A 13,684-nucleotide genomic window follows, 5' to 3' on the forward strand; every position below is an offset into this window, starting at 1 on the left:
TTTTTGAATGTGAACTGGTAAAATCTGATCTGAATCACCACCTTTTTGCCAGTTCCATTCCTCATTTTCACAGACCAAAACATCTCTACTAACAAGCAATTTCTGAGTCATTGGACTATACAATCTGTAAGCCCCAGTAGCATGATAACCCACCAATATCACTGGCTCACTTTTATCTTGCAGCTTGGTTCTTTTAGCATCAGGAACATGTTTGTAGGCTGATGAACCAAATACCCTTAAGTGTCCTACACTTGGTTTGATGCCAGACCATACTTCCTCTGGTACTTTGCCATTTAAACTCTTAGTAGGACACCTATTCAGTACATAGGCTACAGTACACACTGTTTCTCCCCAGAAACTTGAAGGAAGATGTTTTTGTTTCAGCATGCTTCTAGCCATTTCAACCAGACTTATGTTTCTTCGCTCTGCAAGGCCATTATGTTGAGGTGTGTAAGGGGCTGTTATTTCATGAAGAATCCCTTGCTCCTCACAAAATTTTGCAAACTCTCTTGAGGTGTATTCCCCCCCACCATCAGTTCTGAGTTTCTTCAAGTACTTATCACTCTGTTTTTCTGCTTCAGCTTTGAATCTTTTGAAGACAGGAAAAGCTTCACTTTTAAGCTTGATGAGATATAACCAGATCCTTCTACTGAACTCCTCTATAAAGGTAATGAAATACTTGCTACCCCCTAGTGAAAGTACCTCAAATGGTCCACAAATGTCTGAAGAAACCACATCTAAAACATGCTGAGCTCTCAACTGAATACTCTTTACAAATGGCAAGCGAGTTTGTTTCCCAGCTAGACACACATAACAAACTCTATCTGGTACATGAAGCTTAGGAATACCATAAACTAGACTTTTAGACCTCAAATCACTTAAACTTCTGAAGTTCAAATGTCCATACCTTTGATGCAGAGATACGCCTCCTGATTTGTAGAAGTTGTCAAGAGACATTGAGGAGCTGAAGTGGTTATGTTAGACTTGAAGGTCCTGTTCTTGGATAGAACTGACTTGAGCACAAACTTCCCCTTCGGATCAAACAATCTCAGCCCCCTTTTGTCTATTGTCACTGAGAAACCCTTTTTCTACTAGCTGGCCAACACTAATCAGATTACACTTCAGATGTGGAACATGGAAAACCTCCTTCACAAGTGCAGGTCTGCCACCTGGTGTTACAGGAGAAATTGTTCCCTTTCCTTCAGCAGTAAGTTTACTATGGTCTGCTAAACTGACTTGTGTCTTCTTGGTGGCATCAAAGTCACTAAGCCATTCTCTATGGCCTGTCATGTGGTTGGAGCACCCTGTGTCCAAGTACCAAACATCTGAAGTTTGTTCACCCTTATTGGTTGTAATCATCATCACAAGTGGTTCAGTATCTGAATCACACTGTGCAAGATGTGCTTCTTCATCAGTTTTCTTGGATTGTTGCTTCTTCCCAAGACCCCCTTTACCACTATTGCATTCAGAAGCAAAGTGAATTTCTCACAATTAAAGCATTGAATCTTGCTCTTATCAAATTTCTTCTTGATTTTTTCATGACCAGCACCTTTCTTGTTGTCTAATTTATCATCTTCACCACCATGATCCTTTGATGAGGAATCTTCTTTGCCACGAAATTTCTGTTTACCCTTTTTCCACTTCTTTTTCCTTTCTTCAAAAGAGGAATTCTTCTTGGATTGAATGAACAAAGCACGTTCATGTTCATCATCAGCTTCCCTTTCAGAAATTCTGAGTTCCCTGGCTTCTAAGGTTCCTTGAAGATCTTCTAATCTCATGGTACTGAGATCCTTTGTCTCCTCTAAAGTAGTGACTATGATATCAAATTTTGAAGGTAAAGTGCGAAGTACCTTCTCTACCAAACAAATTTCTGGCAATTCATCACCACAGTTCTTCATTTGATTGGCCAGAACCACCAATCTTGTGAAATACTCAGCCACTGACTCATTCTTCATCATGTGCAGTGCCTCATATTGCCTTCGTAGAACCTGAAGCCGCACCTTCTTCACTTTATCATCACCACCATAGTACTTTTTCAGCAGATCCCAGGCTTCTTTAGACGTCACTGATTCAGAAATCTTCTCAAAGATTTTAGAATCAACACATTGATGAATGTAGAGCATTGCTTTCTGATCTTGCTTCTTTCTCTCCTTGAAGGCTGCCCGTTGTTCTAGTGTAGGATCCGCCTCCAATGGAGTGTAGACATTATCAACATATTCAGCCACATCCTGAACATTGAAGATGACATGCATCTTCTTGCTCCATTGATTCCAGCTTTTGCCATCAAAGACTGGTAGATTTGTCAGAAGATTGCTGTTACTAGCCATTCTTCACACCAACGAGGAACCCACAATCACAGAAATTGAAGAGCCCAATTGAAGCACCACACGCACCCAATTGAAGCACCGAACACAGCCAAACGAAGCACCGCACGCACCCAATTGCAGCACCGCATGCAGAACCTTCCTCACAAAGCCTCAGCTTGAGGAAGAGGAAGCAAGGACTCACAGAAATTGGGAAATTGTGAAATTTCCCCTTTCAAACCCTAGATCGTAAAAGCTCTTGATACCACTCTGTTAGCTCACAATGAAAGAAACAACTCAGAAGATGAAAGAAGATAATTGCAGAATGAAATTTCTCTACTTTATTCATTCATTGCTGTAGTATTTATAGTGCCACAAACACTTGCTACAAACATTACACACACGGTTACAATTACACAGATACAACACTAACTGCCATTGCACTTGGCAACTTGCCAATGCTAATGGCATCTTCTAACTAAGCCCATTAGACCAAACTAACTATTAGGCCCAACTAACCATTATACAATTTGAATTGATTCTCAACATTGAGAACCCTTTTTGAAAAGGGTTAACAAACAAGCCCCAAATGATTATCATGTGTACTACATCCGCTGCATTGCTAGCATCTTCAACCATTTATGTAAGAGCACAAAGTTAAAGCAAGACTTGATAATATTACATAAATTTATATTTGACTTGTGTGCAAGTTAACAGTTTTAGCACTAAGTGTCATTACTTAACTTTGGTCTAATGATATAGGTTATGAGCCTAGTCCATATCATTTTCAGAGAAAACTAACGAAGTTTCATGGGTCCAACCCAACTATCCATCGGTGAATTGATAACATAACAAAAGAAAAAGGGAGTCTTGCTTGTGATGGAGGTGGTTGTAGATTCGGGCACATGACAACAAACTTATTTGAGGTTGTTAACAAGGTGTTAGTATGTGCTATAAATTTACCAATCATAGCTCTTATGAAATGCACATATGAGTACTTTGTAAATAGGGATCATGATGATAGAGTTGAATTGGCCGATGGTAAAAGATATTGTCAAAAGGTCATTGAAGCAATACAACAAAATCAGGTTGATGCGTCTTCACATCAAGTGCGTAAATATAACCTCTATAGAACAAGATTTGAAGTAGAGGAAACATTCAACATGTCCACTCAGTGTGGTGGTTATAAGTGGTGCCTATTGGTAATGACCTAAACATCACACCAAAGACATGGTCTCGTATTGTTCTAGATGAGTCCACAGTTTGTGGAAGGGTCGTCCCAAGTCAACTCATACGAAATGAGATGAACTTGAGGAAGTCTTAGCCTAGAAAAAGAAATTGAAATCGTAACTAAGAAGGTCACAACTGAAACAATTGTCCACGTTATGTTGCATAGTACAATGTGTTATTCAAAGCATTAGTTGCGATTTAAATGTGAAATTTGAGAGATAAAAAATTTACTTAATCAATTAATTCAAAATTTGCACAGAAGCACCTCATAAGACGATCTTCATTCCACAAAAGATGCAAAAGATGCCTTATAGAGGCATCTTCAACGGCATATAAGACGCCTCAATGAGGATAAAACTCGCCTCACATGACGAGATTTACACACATACCGCCATATCACTTCCCATATGGCCTAAACAACCTTAACACGATAAAATGTTTTTTTAGTATTTTTTGTTGAGTTGTTTTGTTAAATATTATTTTAAAACACTAATTTTGGATAAGCGACACAGTTTCGATATTATATTCTTCGTGTTCAAAATATATCAAACTAAAATAGAATCTGCTTAGGGTTTATTTGGGAAAACATCAATTTAAAGAATTTTATTGAATTAAGTTTAAAATAAGTTATAATTAAGCATGAACCCCAGCTTTCTGATTAGATTATGAAATTAAGTTCAAAACAACTCATAGGTAGACCCATGAACTGTTTATATTATAGCTCTCTCAAACACTTGCATAAGCGTTTATGCTATAAGATAAGCGAAAATAAACTCTTCAAGATGCATATCTTACCCACCAAACAAACCATTAGTGTCTAAATTATGCAACTATGATAGTATTTAACTATCATTATATATGGTTATGAATGATGATCTTAAAATTTCTATCATTATCAATTTATCATCCAGATAAAAGTAAATTCTTTTAAAATAAATTTTTTTTTATCAAACTGGAAAAGTATCAAAAAGTCTGATCTCATTTTTCTTGGGAGGACAACTCTATTTTTTGGGACAAATCACTTTTAAACTTAGCCAAATCTTTTTCACAAAAAAATAGAAAAAATGAACAGATCATGCCTCACCATATATGCATAGTGGCCCTGAGCCCTTGCTTTTTATTATCTCCTCTTCTTTTTAGCCTAAAGATGACCCTTTATTTATCTTATAGTAGTAGTGACCCCCTGCCCCACATACGTGGATGCATTACAATATCAAAACAAACTTATTTCTCTTTTGAGTCAAAAAAAAAAAAAAAAAAAAAAAAAAAAGAGATTAATTTCTATGCACCGACGGTGTAAAAAGTTTTACACCATCATTCAATCATAACCTTCTATTTTCTATTTTAGATATTATTAAATTCAAAATTAATTATGAGCTAACAAAATGGAGGGATGTGATTAAATGATGGTGTAAAAAAATGATGGTGTAAAACTTATTTACACCGTCGGTGCATAAAATTTAATCTAAAAAAACCTCCTTGCTCTGAAATAAAACAAAATATACAAACAAATTAAAACTTAGATTGTTTTATTACTAGGTGACCGCAAATTATGATTCCAAATATGCCATATAATAGTGGTTTCAACTAATTAAAATGTTCTTTCAAAAAAAAATGTCGTTTGAGAGAAATCATCTCGGAGTGTTATAAAATAAATACAAATCAAAGGTAGCCATGTGTATTCTTGGTTTTTCATTTTCGTACTATTTATAATTTATTTAGGATTTTCCCTTATACTGAGACTAAAATGTCATTAACATTCTTAAAAGAAAATTTTCACTAAAAAGTTATTGATATACCCAGATTTGTCATGACATTCTACTTGTCATCTCCCTGGTGCCTGTATCCATGGCCCACTATTTTACTGCGGACATTGAAGAAGGTGATAAATGATGAGAGAGAAAAATTGTGTTTAAAATTAAATAAATTTGATAAGAAAATTACGTAAATAACCCCACTTTAATTGTCCTAAGGAAAGAGAGTTTGAGTTTTTGGTCCAAAAGAAAAGGTGTTGGGTGCTAATTTACTCCTTCACAAAATCAAGTGGGAGTAAGTTAGCATTCCCCATATATCTACACTGTTGTTTCTCTGTTATTTTGTTCACATTATTCAAAGTGGTCCCTTTTCCTTTCTTTCTTTTGTTTTTTGGTCCAAGTCCCTTTTTCTTTCTCAAATTGGAACAAATGGCAACTGATCATACAAACACTTAGCTTTACTTTAAGCCCAAGCTGAGCACAAACGAATAATGGATGCTCACAAGAAAGGAGGGATTGGAAATTTGATGCTCCTTCATTGTGACATATATATATAACTTCTCCATTCTATCAATTCAGAGTTAAACTGTTTCAATATTCTCCAAGAAAGAAAAACTTGAAAGACACAACCCCAGTGTATTTCAAATACACAAACCAAATTCCAGAGAAGGAAGAAAGTGGGGGTTAGGAATCAACCATCTGTTGTTTTTCTACACCTATGACCTATAGGCGCAAAATGAAGAGAAATGCGTGCTTTTGTATTAAGTTAACTAGTGTGCATACAGAAAGGTGGGGTTTATTGTAGCATCTGGTGCATGTGTATCCCAATCTTCTCTTAGTGAAGATTAAATGGCCAAAATTTCTATCTTTTGATTCTTTTCTACTTTCAAAGCTAGGTAAGTTTGTATTTGTGGTTTTCAAGGATCTGAGTGGGCGTGTAATGGAACCTCCTGTTGAATTTTGGGCTTCTCTGTGGAGCTTTATCTGCTTTCTTCCTTACTTCATCGGCCTTTGGCTTCTAGGCCACATCAAAGGTGAATGTCAATGACTGTGGTTCCATTCTTCTGTATTAAATGGGGTTCACGTTGGCATGTTTTTTATTAGGAAATGCAAATTGCACACAAGAGAAAGCAGTTTCATGGTGATCACTTTACAAAATGCAATTGTGCAATGAAACGCTTATGCATACTTCTTTTTCTGAATTACAAGTTGTTTAAAATAGTAAATCTTTCTTCTCTAGAATTAATTAGTTTTCTTTTCATTTTACAATTGTGGAGTGAACATTGGTATTTCTCACATCACATGTATTCCCTTTTGATATATATTTGTTGCTGATTTAGTGTGTTTGGATTCCAGTTGAGTGTAATGTGAACGGATTTTCATCCTAAGAAGAGGTTTGTTCACATTTTATCTCAAAGTGAGTGCTAACATCCATTTGCACCAGTGCCGATTGATATCCAAACATACCCTTAGTCATTTTAATTAACTAATGACAATCTAATACACTTCAAATTATGTTTCCCTGATTGTATATTTGTATGTTATAAAGGAAAACGTTCGAACTTCGAATGTTTTTTTGATGATCAATCTCTTTTACTTGTTTATTAAGTACAACATATAATAAATTTGATGTGAATGCGGGATTTTGAAACTTAATAAAAGAAAAGAAAAGAAGAATGACTATGAATGACAATCAAAGTATATTATATTTTAGAACTATTTGAATATGAGCCCATTTGGATTCGGACCAAAGAGCACTTATTGAAGCTTGTCTACTAGATAAGCTCCAATGAGTGCTCGTCGATCCGTATCCAAATACAAAGGTTTCTGGATGATATTCGTGATTGGAAACCTAACTCACTCTCAAACTTTATTAATTATTCAGGTGTTATTTTCTGCCCATTGATATGCTTAATAATGACTATTGGGAACTCAGCTATCATACTTGGTCTTTGGGTCATACATTGCATTTGGACATATTACTGTGTTGTGAGGTGCTTTCCTTGGTTTCCAGCCTCTCAAGTTTTTTCTCATTGATTTATATTTGTAATTGTTTCCTCTTATTAATTTCCCTAACTTACAGATCCAAACAATTAGGGCCTTTATTTAAGCTTGTTATGTGCACATGTCTGCTTCCGGCGCTGTTGATTTTGTGGCCAGTGGTTGGCATTGTAGGAAGTATTGTAGGAGGAGCAGCCTATGGATTTTTTTCACCAATAGTTGCTACTTTTGAAGCTGTAGAAGGAGGAAAAGAGAACAAAATTGTCCATTGTTTTATTGTATGTTTTATTTCTGAACTTAATAAAATCCTTGTTATTTTATTTTCCTGTTGCTGTTCAACTCAGAAATTTCATGTTGCACCAACAGGATGGAACCTGGAGCACTGTTTTAAAGACTTTTGATATTGTCAAGGATGTAGGAAATGCATGCTTCCATACCTATTTCTCGGTTATGGATGACCTAAAAGAAGAGGGAAATGGGAGATATTATGAAATCAGGTTTTATGTCATTATATTTCTCAGTTTGTTGTTATATTCTCCCTGATGAAAACATATATACTTGGAATTGTTGTATACATATCCAATTTTACATACATCATACACATGTGCTCATGGTATTGTCAAAGTAGCTACATATATCTATTTTCTGAACCATCTACTCTTTAAAATCGTTGCAGCATTTCTCTTCTGATTTTCATATTTACTTTGGTTGTGTTGGTCTGGTGATTTTACTCATGCATCATTCATGCTAAGCATAGTCATACTAATAGCAAAGACAAGGTAGCCTCTTTGAGAATGAAAATTCTTTTCATCAGATATGTAGTTCCAATTAAATTATTTTTTTTTGAAAATGTAGTTCCAAATAATTACTAAAATGTAATGTATAAAAACTTTTATGACCAGCATGATTCTCATTACTAACTGTTACAGAATATTGGATTCTTTACAAATTTTGCTAAGCAGGTGAAACCAAATTGTATTTTTTTTTTTGTTCTTTGTTGTTCATTTGTGTTTGAGGTGCATCTTTGGTCTATGCTTGATTTAACCATATATTATCCCATTCTGCCTCTTGGAAAGTCAAAGAAGTGAGCTTTTGGGAACTTACATGCAAAAACAAAATAGTGGCTTTAAAAAAATCTTCTAGATAAACACACTACTCATGAAATTCCATGTTTCATTTGGCATTTTCTAGGATCTTATGCTGTGAAATTCTAAGAGGTTTCTCTGTTTCGATTCAGGCCACTTTATGTTCCTGGTGCTGTGGTGGCTTCAGTTCTAGGGATCATTATAGATGTGCCTGTTATATCATTTGTTGCCATATACAAAAGCCCTTACATGCTTTTTAAAGGGTGGAATCGCTTGCTTCACGACCTCATTGGTCGCGAAGGACCTTTCTTGGAGACAATATGTGTGCCTCTTGCAGGCCTTGCTATCCTTTTGTGGCCACTGGCTGTTGTTGGGGCAGTTCTGGCATCAGTAATAGCTAGTATCATTCTTGGTGTCCGTGCAGGTGTTGTTGCCTATGAGGTAAATTCTCATATAAGATTACATCTCTCTATTGGTACTGTTGTTACTAATAGCCTATTATGTGATGCATGCTTTAAAGTTTAACAGTGAATTTCTAATGAGTGAAATGCGTAAAATTTTAGAGCTCATTTGGTTTACCATTCATTAGAAAGTGCAAAATCAGAAAATAACATATCACAATGCACTGAAATAGCAGGTACTTCAGCAAAAGTGCCTTAGGATGTGTTATTTTTTCCTATTTTCATGCTTTCTAACGGTAAATCGAACGAACTCTTAATGGGAGGCATACTTGGCGGCTCATATGCTTTTCTAGACTATTGCTATTCAAAAAACAGACAAATGATGTGTTTCAGGGAATTGAAGGTTCAGATAAATCAATGTTCAACCTTTAGAGCCAGTGGACAAATCTCAGCATTCAATTCTTGATTCGTCTTAGGGAACACCACCTGTATAAAATTTATATTATAATATTATGTATAGATAGCCAATGCCTATACTTGAGGTGAGGGCTTGGTGTTCAACTCTTCTGCAAGGAAAGATTAGCCTTAAGGAGTTGACAACTTAACCATTTCTATCATAAATTTTGGCAGAGTTATGATATAATGATAATAAATATTATGTTATAGAAAAAATGTGGAAATGGTATTTGAAGTGAAATCCAAATAATAAAGAATATTACCACCATACAATCACTGCTTGGTAAGAGGAAAGCATGGATGGGTCTCTTGCTAACATGGTCACATCCTCAGTCACTACCTTAGTTAGATCCTGAACATAACTATGGTTCTGATAAATACGTCACTCTGAGACTGAACATTTAATGAGTCTACCAAAAAGTTTTGTTCATCTAAATCCTTTGCCACGTGCATGAGATGTGTGCTTTTTGTCTTTGAAATGCAGGAGACTTCTGTCTTTTATGGCCTTCGGTACATTGTTGCCGCTTTGTCCCTATATGATGAATACAGTAATGATGTTCTTGACATGCCTCAAAGATCCTGCTTCCCAAGGTTTTTGTTCTCTTCTGCTTCCTAATACATTACATGCTGTTGCGACATGCAGTTAAGGCTCTTGAATTATGTTTGAATTTAATAGGCCTCCATTTCGAAAAAAGGATGAAATGCCGCGGACAAGTTCCCGTTCGAATTCCTTCTCAAGGTCTCGGTCCTTGACCAAGACTCTCTCGCGTACGATTTCTTTGAAAAATAGTATAGCTGAGTTGAAACCATTTGAGGTATTCTTTTCCACACTTTGTGTTCAATGAGGCATGACTCAAGTTTTTACCTTTTTTGTTTCTCTGCTGAATATATTGTTCAATGTTCATGATTTGTGTAGCTGTTGGATGGCTTGTGCAAGGAATGTCTTCAGATGGGAGAAAGACTTGTTTCTGAAGGGCTAATCACAAGTGAAGACATACAAGAAACATGGTTTGGTAAAGAGAGCAGAGTCATTAGTGTTGGGTTGCCAGCATATTGCCTTCTCCAGGCACTCTTGCGCTCTGCAAAAGCCAATTCCCCTGGTATCTTGATAAGTAAGTGGAGCAATTAATGTTGTTCTAGTCTTTTTTTTATTTCTTTATTCTCTCTCCCTTTTTGAGCCTTGATACACGGGTAAAAAGTTGTTGCCACATGACTTATGTTACGGGTTCTAGTCCTAGAAACAGCCTCTTGTGTGAAAACGAGGAAAGACTGCATATAATAGACCGTGTAGTCAGATATTTCCCCGGATTCCGCATTTGCGGAAGCTTTAATGCATAAATGGATTCCGAGCAGCTAGGTAATCCCTACATTCACGCAATCACGCAATCTGAATCGTTTAATCAAAGATCATTCGGCTCAAATTTTAAATTTATATCTACCGTCAGTTGTTGATGAGATATATGAACCGACGGATCTTGATTTGATGGCTTAGATTGCATGAATGCAGGGTATCCCTAACTGTAGGAACCTGAATCTCTTAAATGCACCCAGCGGCATTTTCTTTTTCTCTCCCCTTTTTATGTTTTTTGCACTTCTCTTTCTCTCATGTCTCTTTTGCTTCTGATTTTCAAGAGCATTTTCTTTAGACATCTTAAGGAAATCATTTTGCTTGCTTCCTCAATGTAGCTGAAAATACTGAACTAACTACCACAAACAGACCAAAGGAGAAATTTTTTGAGTGGTTTCTTAATCCACTTTTGGTCATGAAAGAACAAATCAAAGCAGAAAACTTTTCTGTGTCAGAAGAGGACTACCTATGCAAATTAGTTCTCTTTAATTGTGATCCCAACAGGGTAAAAAACTCAACTTTTACCCCACCCCCTGAATGTGACCGCAAGCGTGCTGAACTTGATGCATTAGCCAGAAGGTACATATGAAATTAGATTAGAACAAGCCAACGTAGTTAATTTGAATAATTTTCGTACTGTTTTTTATGATTTTGTTACTAATTTTCCACACAGGCTACAGGGGATCACGAAATTCATCACAAGGTTTCCGACCTACAAGCGGCGGTTTGATCTCCTTATAAATACATTAACATGGACATTCAAATATAATCAGATCAAAGAGTGCTTTTCCTCGGATTATCAGCATCAAATCCTTTAAAGGCAAAAGAGCTAGTGGCTCTGATCATGATTCTGAACATTCAATAGATTCAGAAACTTCATGATTAGGATATCATGTTACCTAATTTTATCCTGAAAAATAAATATGTGATATGTATAGTATTTATATGCTTTTGTTGTCTAGTTATCATATAGATTTTGATCTTGCTTATCAAAAAAAAAAAATTATAGATTTTGCTCAAGAGTAGTTTGCGTGGGTTCAACTCAGGTCATCACCACGGGCCACAACCATATGTTACATAGGTATTTATCGTTCTCCCACCCACGCAGCTCTGACATACGGGCAAACATACAACATTCTAGGAGAAGTGGTCCGTCTTTACAACCAATCCAACCTGTACTTTGGATTTGGAATATAGTAATATAGATATATAATTGCTGAATCTACACCTACTTGTTAACAAGAATGTATGCATATTCTTTTTTCACTCATGAGATTGATGAGGCTATTGTGAAAGTTATCTAGAATGAACAGCTCGTTCGACCGAGTGAGCATTTTCCCACGTTCTTTGCATGCTTCTGAAATGCAACAAAAGTAGCACCTTCAAAATTGAAGAAAAAAGATATGTACCTTACATTCAGTACATGAATAAACTACCAGGCCCATGATCCGTGATTATAGCATATTTCTTCTTTTATGGATTTCTGTCATAATTTTCCCCGCCAAATTTCCTATGATGATCCAGATAACCAAGTCAAATTAATCAGCAGAACACACAATTGAAACTGTAACCACCCACTACCTCCATTTCGCATCCAACTCTTGCAAACTCAACTTCTCCACACCAACATCTATATATAATGTTAAACTACCCAAATACTCCAGAGTTTCCACAACACCATAGTGTAACACTTTCACCACAAACTCTTTCAATGGCTTCTCTCTCTGCGAGCTCTTCCACTTTCTTACTAGTGCTTTTCTTGGCCATTTTCTCTTCCTTACAAGGTTTCTCTGTGGCTTCTCAGGAGTTCGAAGTGGGTGGCTCAAAAGGGTGGGTTGTCCCACTTCCCAATGACACTGACATCTATAATGACTGGGCTTCCCAGAACAGATTCCATGTTGGTGACTCCATGTGTATGCACCGAATCATTCTCTCCATTTCGCACTACAACGTAAATCAGGGTTTTAAATTGTGATTACAGTTGTGGAATTGCTGCCGCACAAGTAGTGGCTGAAATGGGGACTACAAAATGCTTGCAATTGTGTTGCATACTACAATTTAAAGCTCTAACTTAAATTGTGGCCGCAGTTGCGGAATTGCAGACAAATACTTCAAATTTGCAATTAAAATCTTCTAGAATTTTTCAATGAATCATTTTCTATGCAAAAAAGTGACATGCTTGTAGAAGAATTTGTTAAGGATTTGGGAACTTCAAACTGTTTTAGTCTTTTACAGTTGCATAACGCAATTTAAAACCCTGATGTGAATGCAATTTTCTCTTAACAAATGAGTTATTGAGCAATTGAATTTTCTTTTTTTGTTTGTGCAGACTTCAAGTACAAGAAGGACTCAGTGATGGAAGTTGGTGAGGATGATTACTTTGACTGCAATGCCACTCACCCAACCTTCTTCTCCAACAATGGCAACACTGTGTTCAGGCTTGACCACTCGGGCACTTTCTACTTCATCAGTGGTGCTTCAGGGCACTGTCAAAAGGGACAGAAGATGATTGTGAGGGTGATGGTTCCAGATGAGTCTCTTCGTCAGCATGCAAAGTCCTCTGCTCCTGCAATTGGGGTCTCTGAAATCTTCATCCTTCAGTTTGCTTTGGCATTTGTTGCTTCCTATGTAATTTGAGTACTTGAAAATGGGTGTTAGAATTTGAGCAATTTGTTCTTAGTCCATGTCTTTTTTTTTCTTTTTTCCCTGTTCCGTTCTAGCTTTGGTACATAATTAAGGTCATAGAGAATGTTGAAGTTAATGTGGCGTACGTGGTAGTGAGCATTCTATTATGATGTATTAAAACGATATTTCTTTTTCATATGTTTCTTTAATCATTTAGCAGTTATGATGCATTCAATTTCTCACTTTACTTGGATTCACTCCATCCAACTTGTCTCGACAATTCACTCCATCGTTCCTGCTAAGCAAATCCACTACATTCTATTAATAAAGGCTCGTGCCAATTCATTAGTAACGAACTTGGCTATGGGAAATCACTATCAAAATGTCTTACCTTTAAGCAATTTCTTGTCCTCTGAAATCATAATGATTTTTGATTTGTAATCCCTGTTTATTACTGAGTAGGGAAAGAAACAAATTTCAC

At 36.3% G+C, this 13,684-nt stretch overlaps 2 protein-coding genes and 1 pseudogene across 2 annotated transcripts; 2 read left to right on the forward strand and 1 right to left on the reverse strand.

Annotated features, from left to right (window-relative positions):
- Positions 1-1,038: 1,038 nt before the first annotated feature.
- Positions 1,039-2,327, reverse strand: LOC130736230 (uncharacterized). Its single transcript, XM_057588074.1, has 2 exons — positions 1,490-2,327; positions 1,039-1,448 (listed from the first exon to the last, which is right to left on the reverse strand). Exons 1-2 carry the CDS (start codon positions 2,325-2,327, stop codon positions 1,039-1,041), a joined length of 1,248 nt encoding a protein of 415 aa, XP_057444057.1.
- Positions 2,328-5,770: 3,443 nt separating this feature from the next.
- Positions 5,771-11,954, forward strand: LOC130737782 (uncharacterized membrane protein At3g27390-like; annotated as a pseudogene).
- A 335-nt stretch (positions 11,955-12,289) lies between these two features.
- Positions 12,290-13,373, forward strand: LOC130736231 (early nodulin-like protein 6). Its single transcript, XM_057588075.1, has 3 exons — positions 12,290-12,491; positions 12,908-13,206; positions 13,299-13,373. The coding sequence occupies exons 1-3, from the start codon at positions 12,290-12,292 to the stop codon at positions 13,371-13,373; spliced, it is 576 nt and encodes a 191-aa protein (XP_057444058.1).
- The last annotated feature ends 311 nt before the right edge of the window (positions 13,374-13,684 follow it).

Source organism: Lotus japonicus, chromosome 2 (assembly GCF_012489685.1).
Source record: "Lotus japonicus ecotype B-129 chromosome 2, LjGifu_v1.2".
Taxonomy (NCBI): Eukaryota; Viridiplantae; Streptophyta; class Magnoliopsida; order Fabales; family Fabaceae; genus Lotus; species Lotus japonicus.

Excerpts from the sequence above, each read along its gene's own strand:
- LOC130736230 (XM_057588074.1), bottom strand. The coding sequence starts at position 2,327 with ATGGCTAGTAACAGCAATCTTCTGACAAATCTACCAGTCTTTGATGGC. Across the intron at positions 1,449-1,489 it reads CAAGATTCAATGCTTTAATT|GGGGTCTTGGGAAGAAGCAA; the intron begins GTGAGAAATTCA and ends ATAGTGGTAAAG.
- LOC130736231 (XM_057588075.1), top strand. The coding sequence starts at position 12,290 with ATGGCTTCTCTCTCTGCGAGCTCTTCCACTTTCTTACTAGTGCTTTTC. Across the intron at positions 12,492-12,907 it reads CCATGTTGGTGACTCCATGT|ACTTCAAGTACAAGAAGGAC; the intron begins GTATGCACCGAA and ends TTGTTTGTGCAG. Across the intron at positions 13,207-13,298 it reads TGGCATTTGTTGCTTCCTAT|CTTTGGTACATAATTAAGGT; the intron begins GTAATTTGAGTA and ends GTTCCGTTCTAG.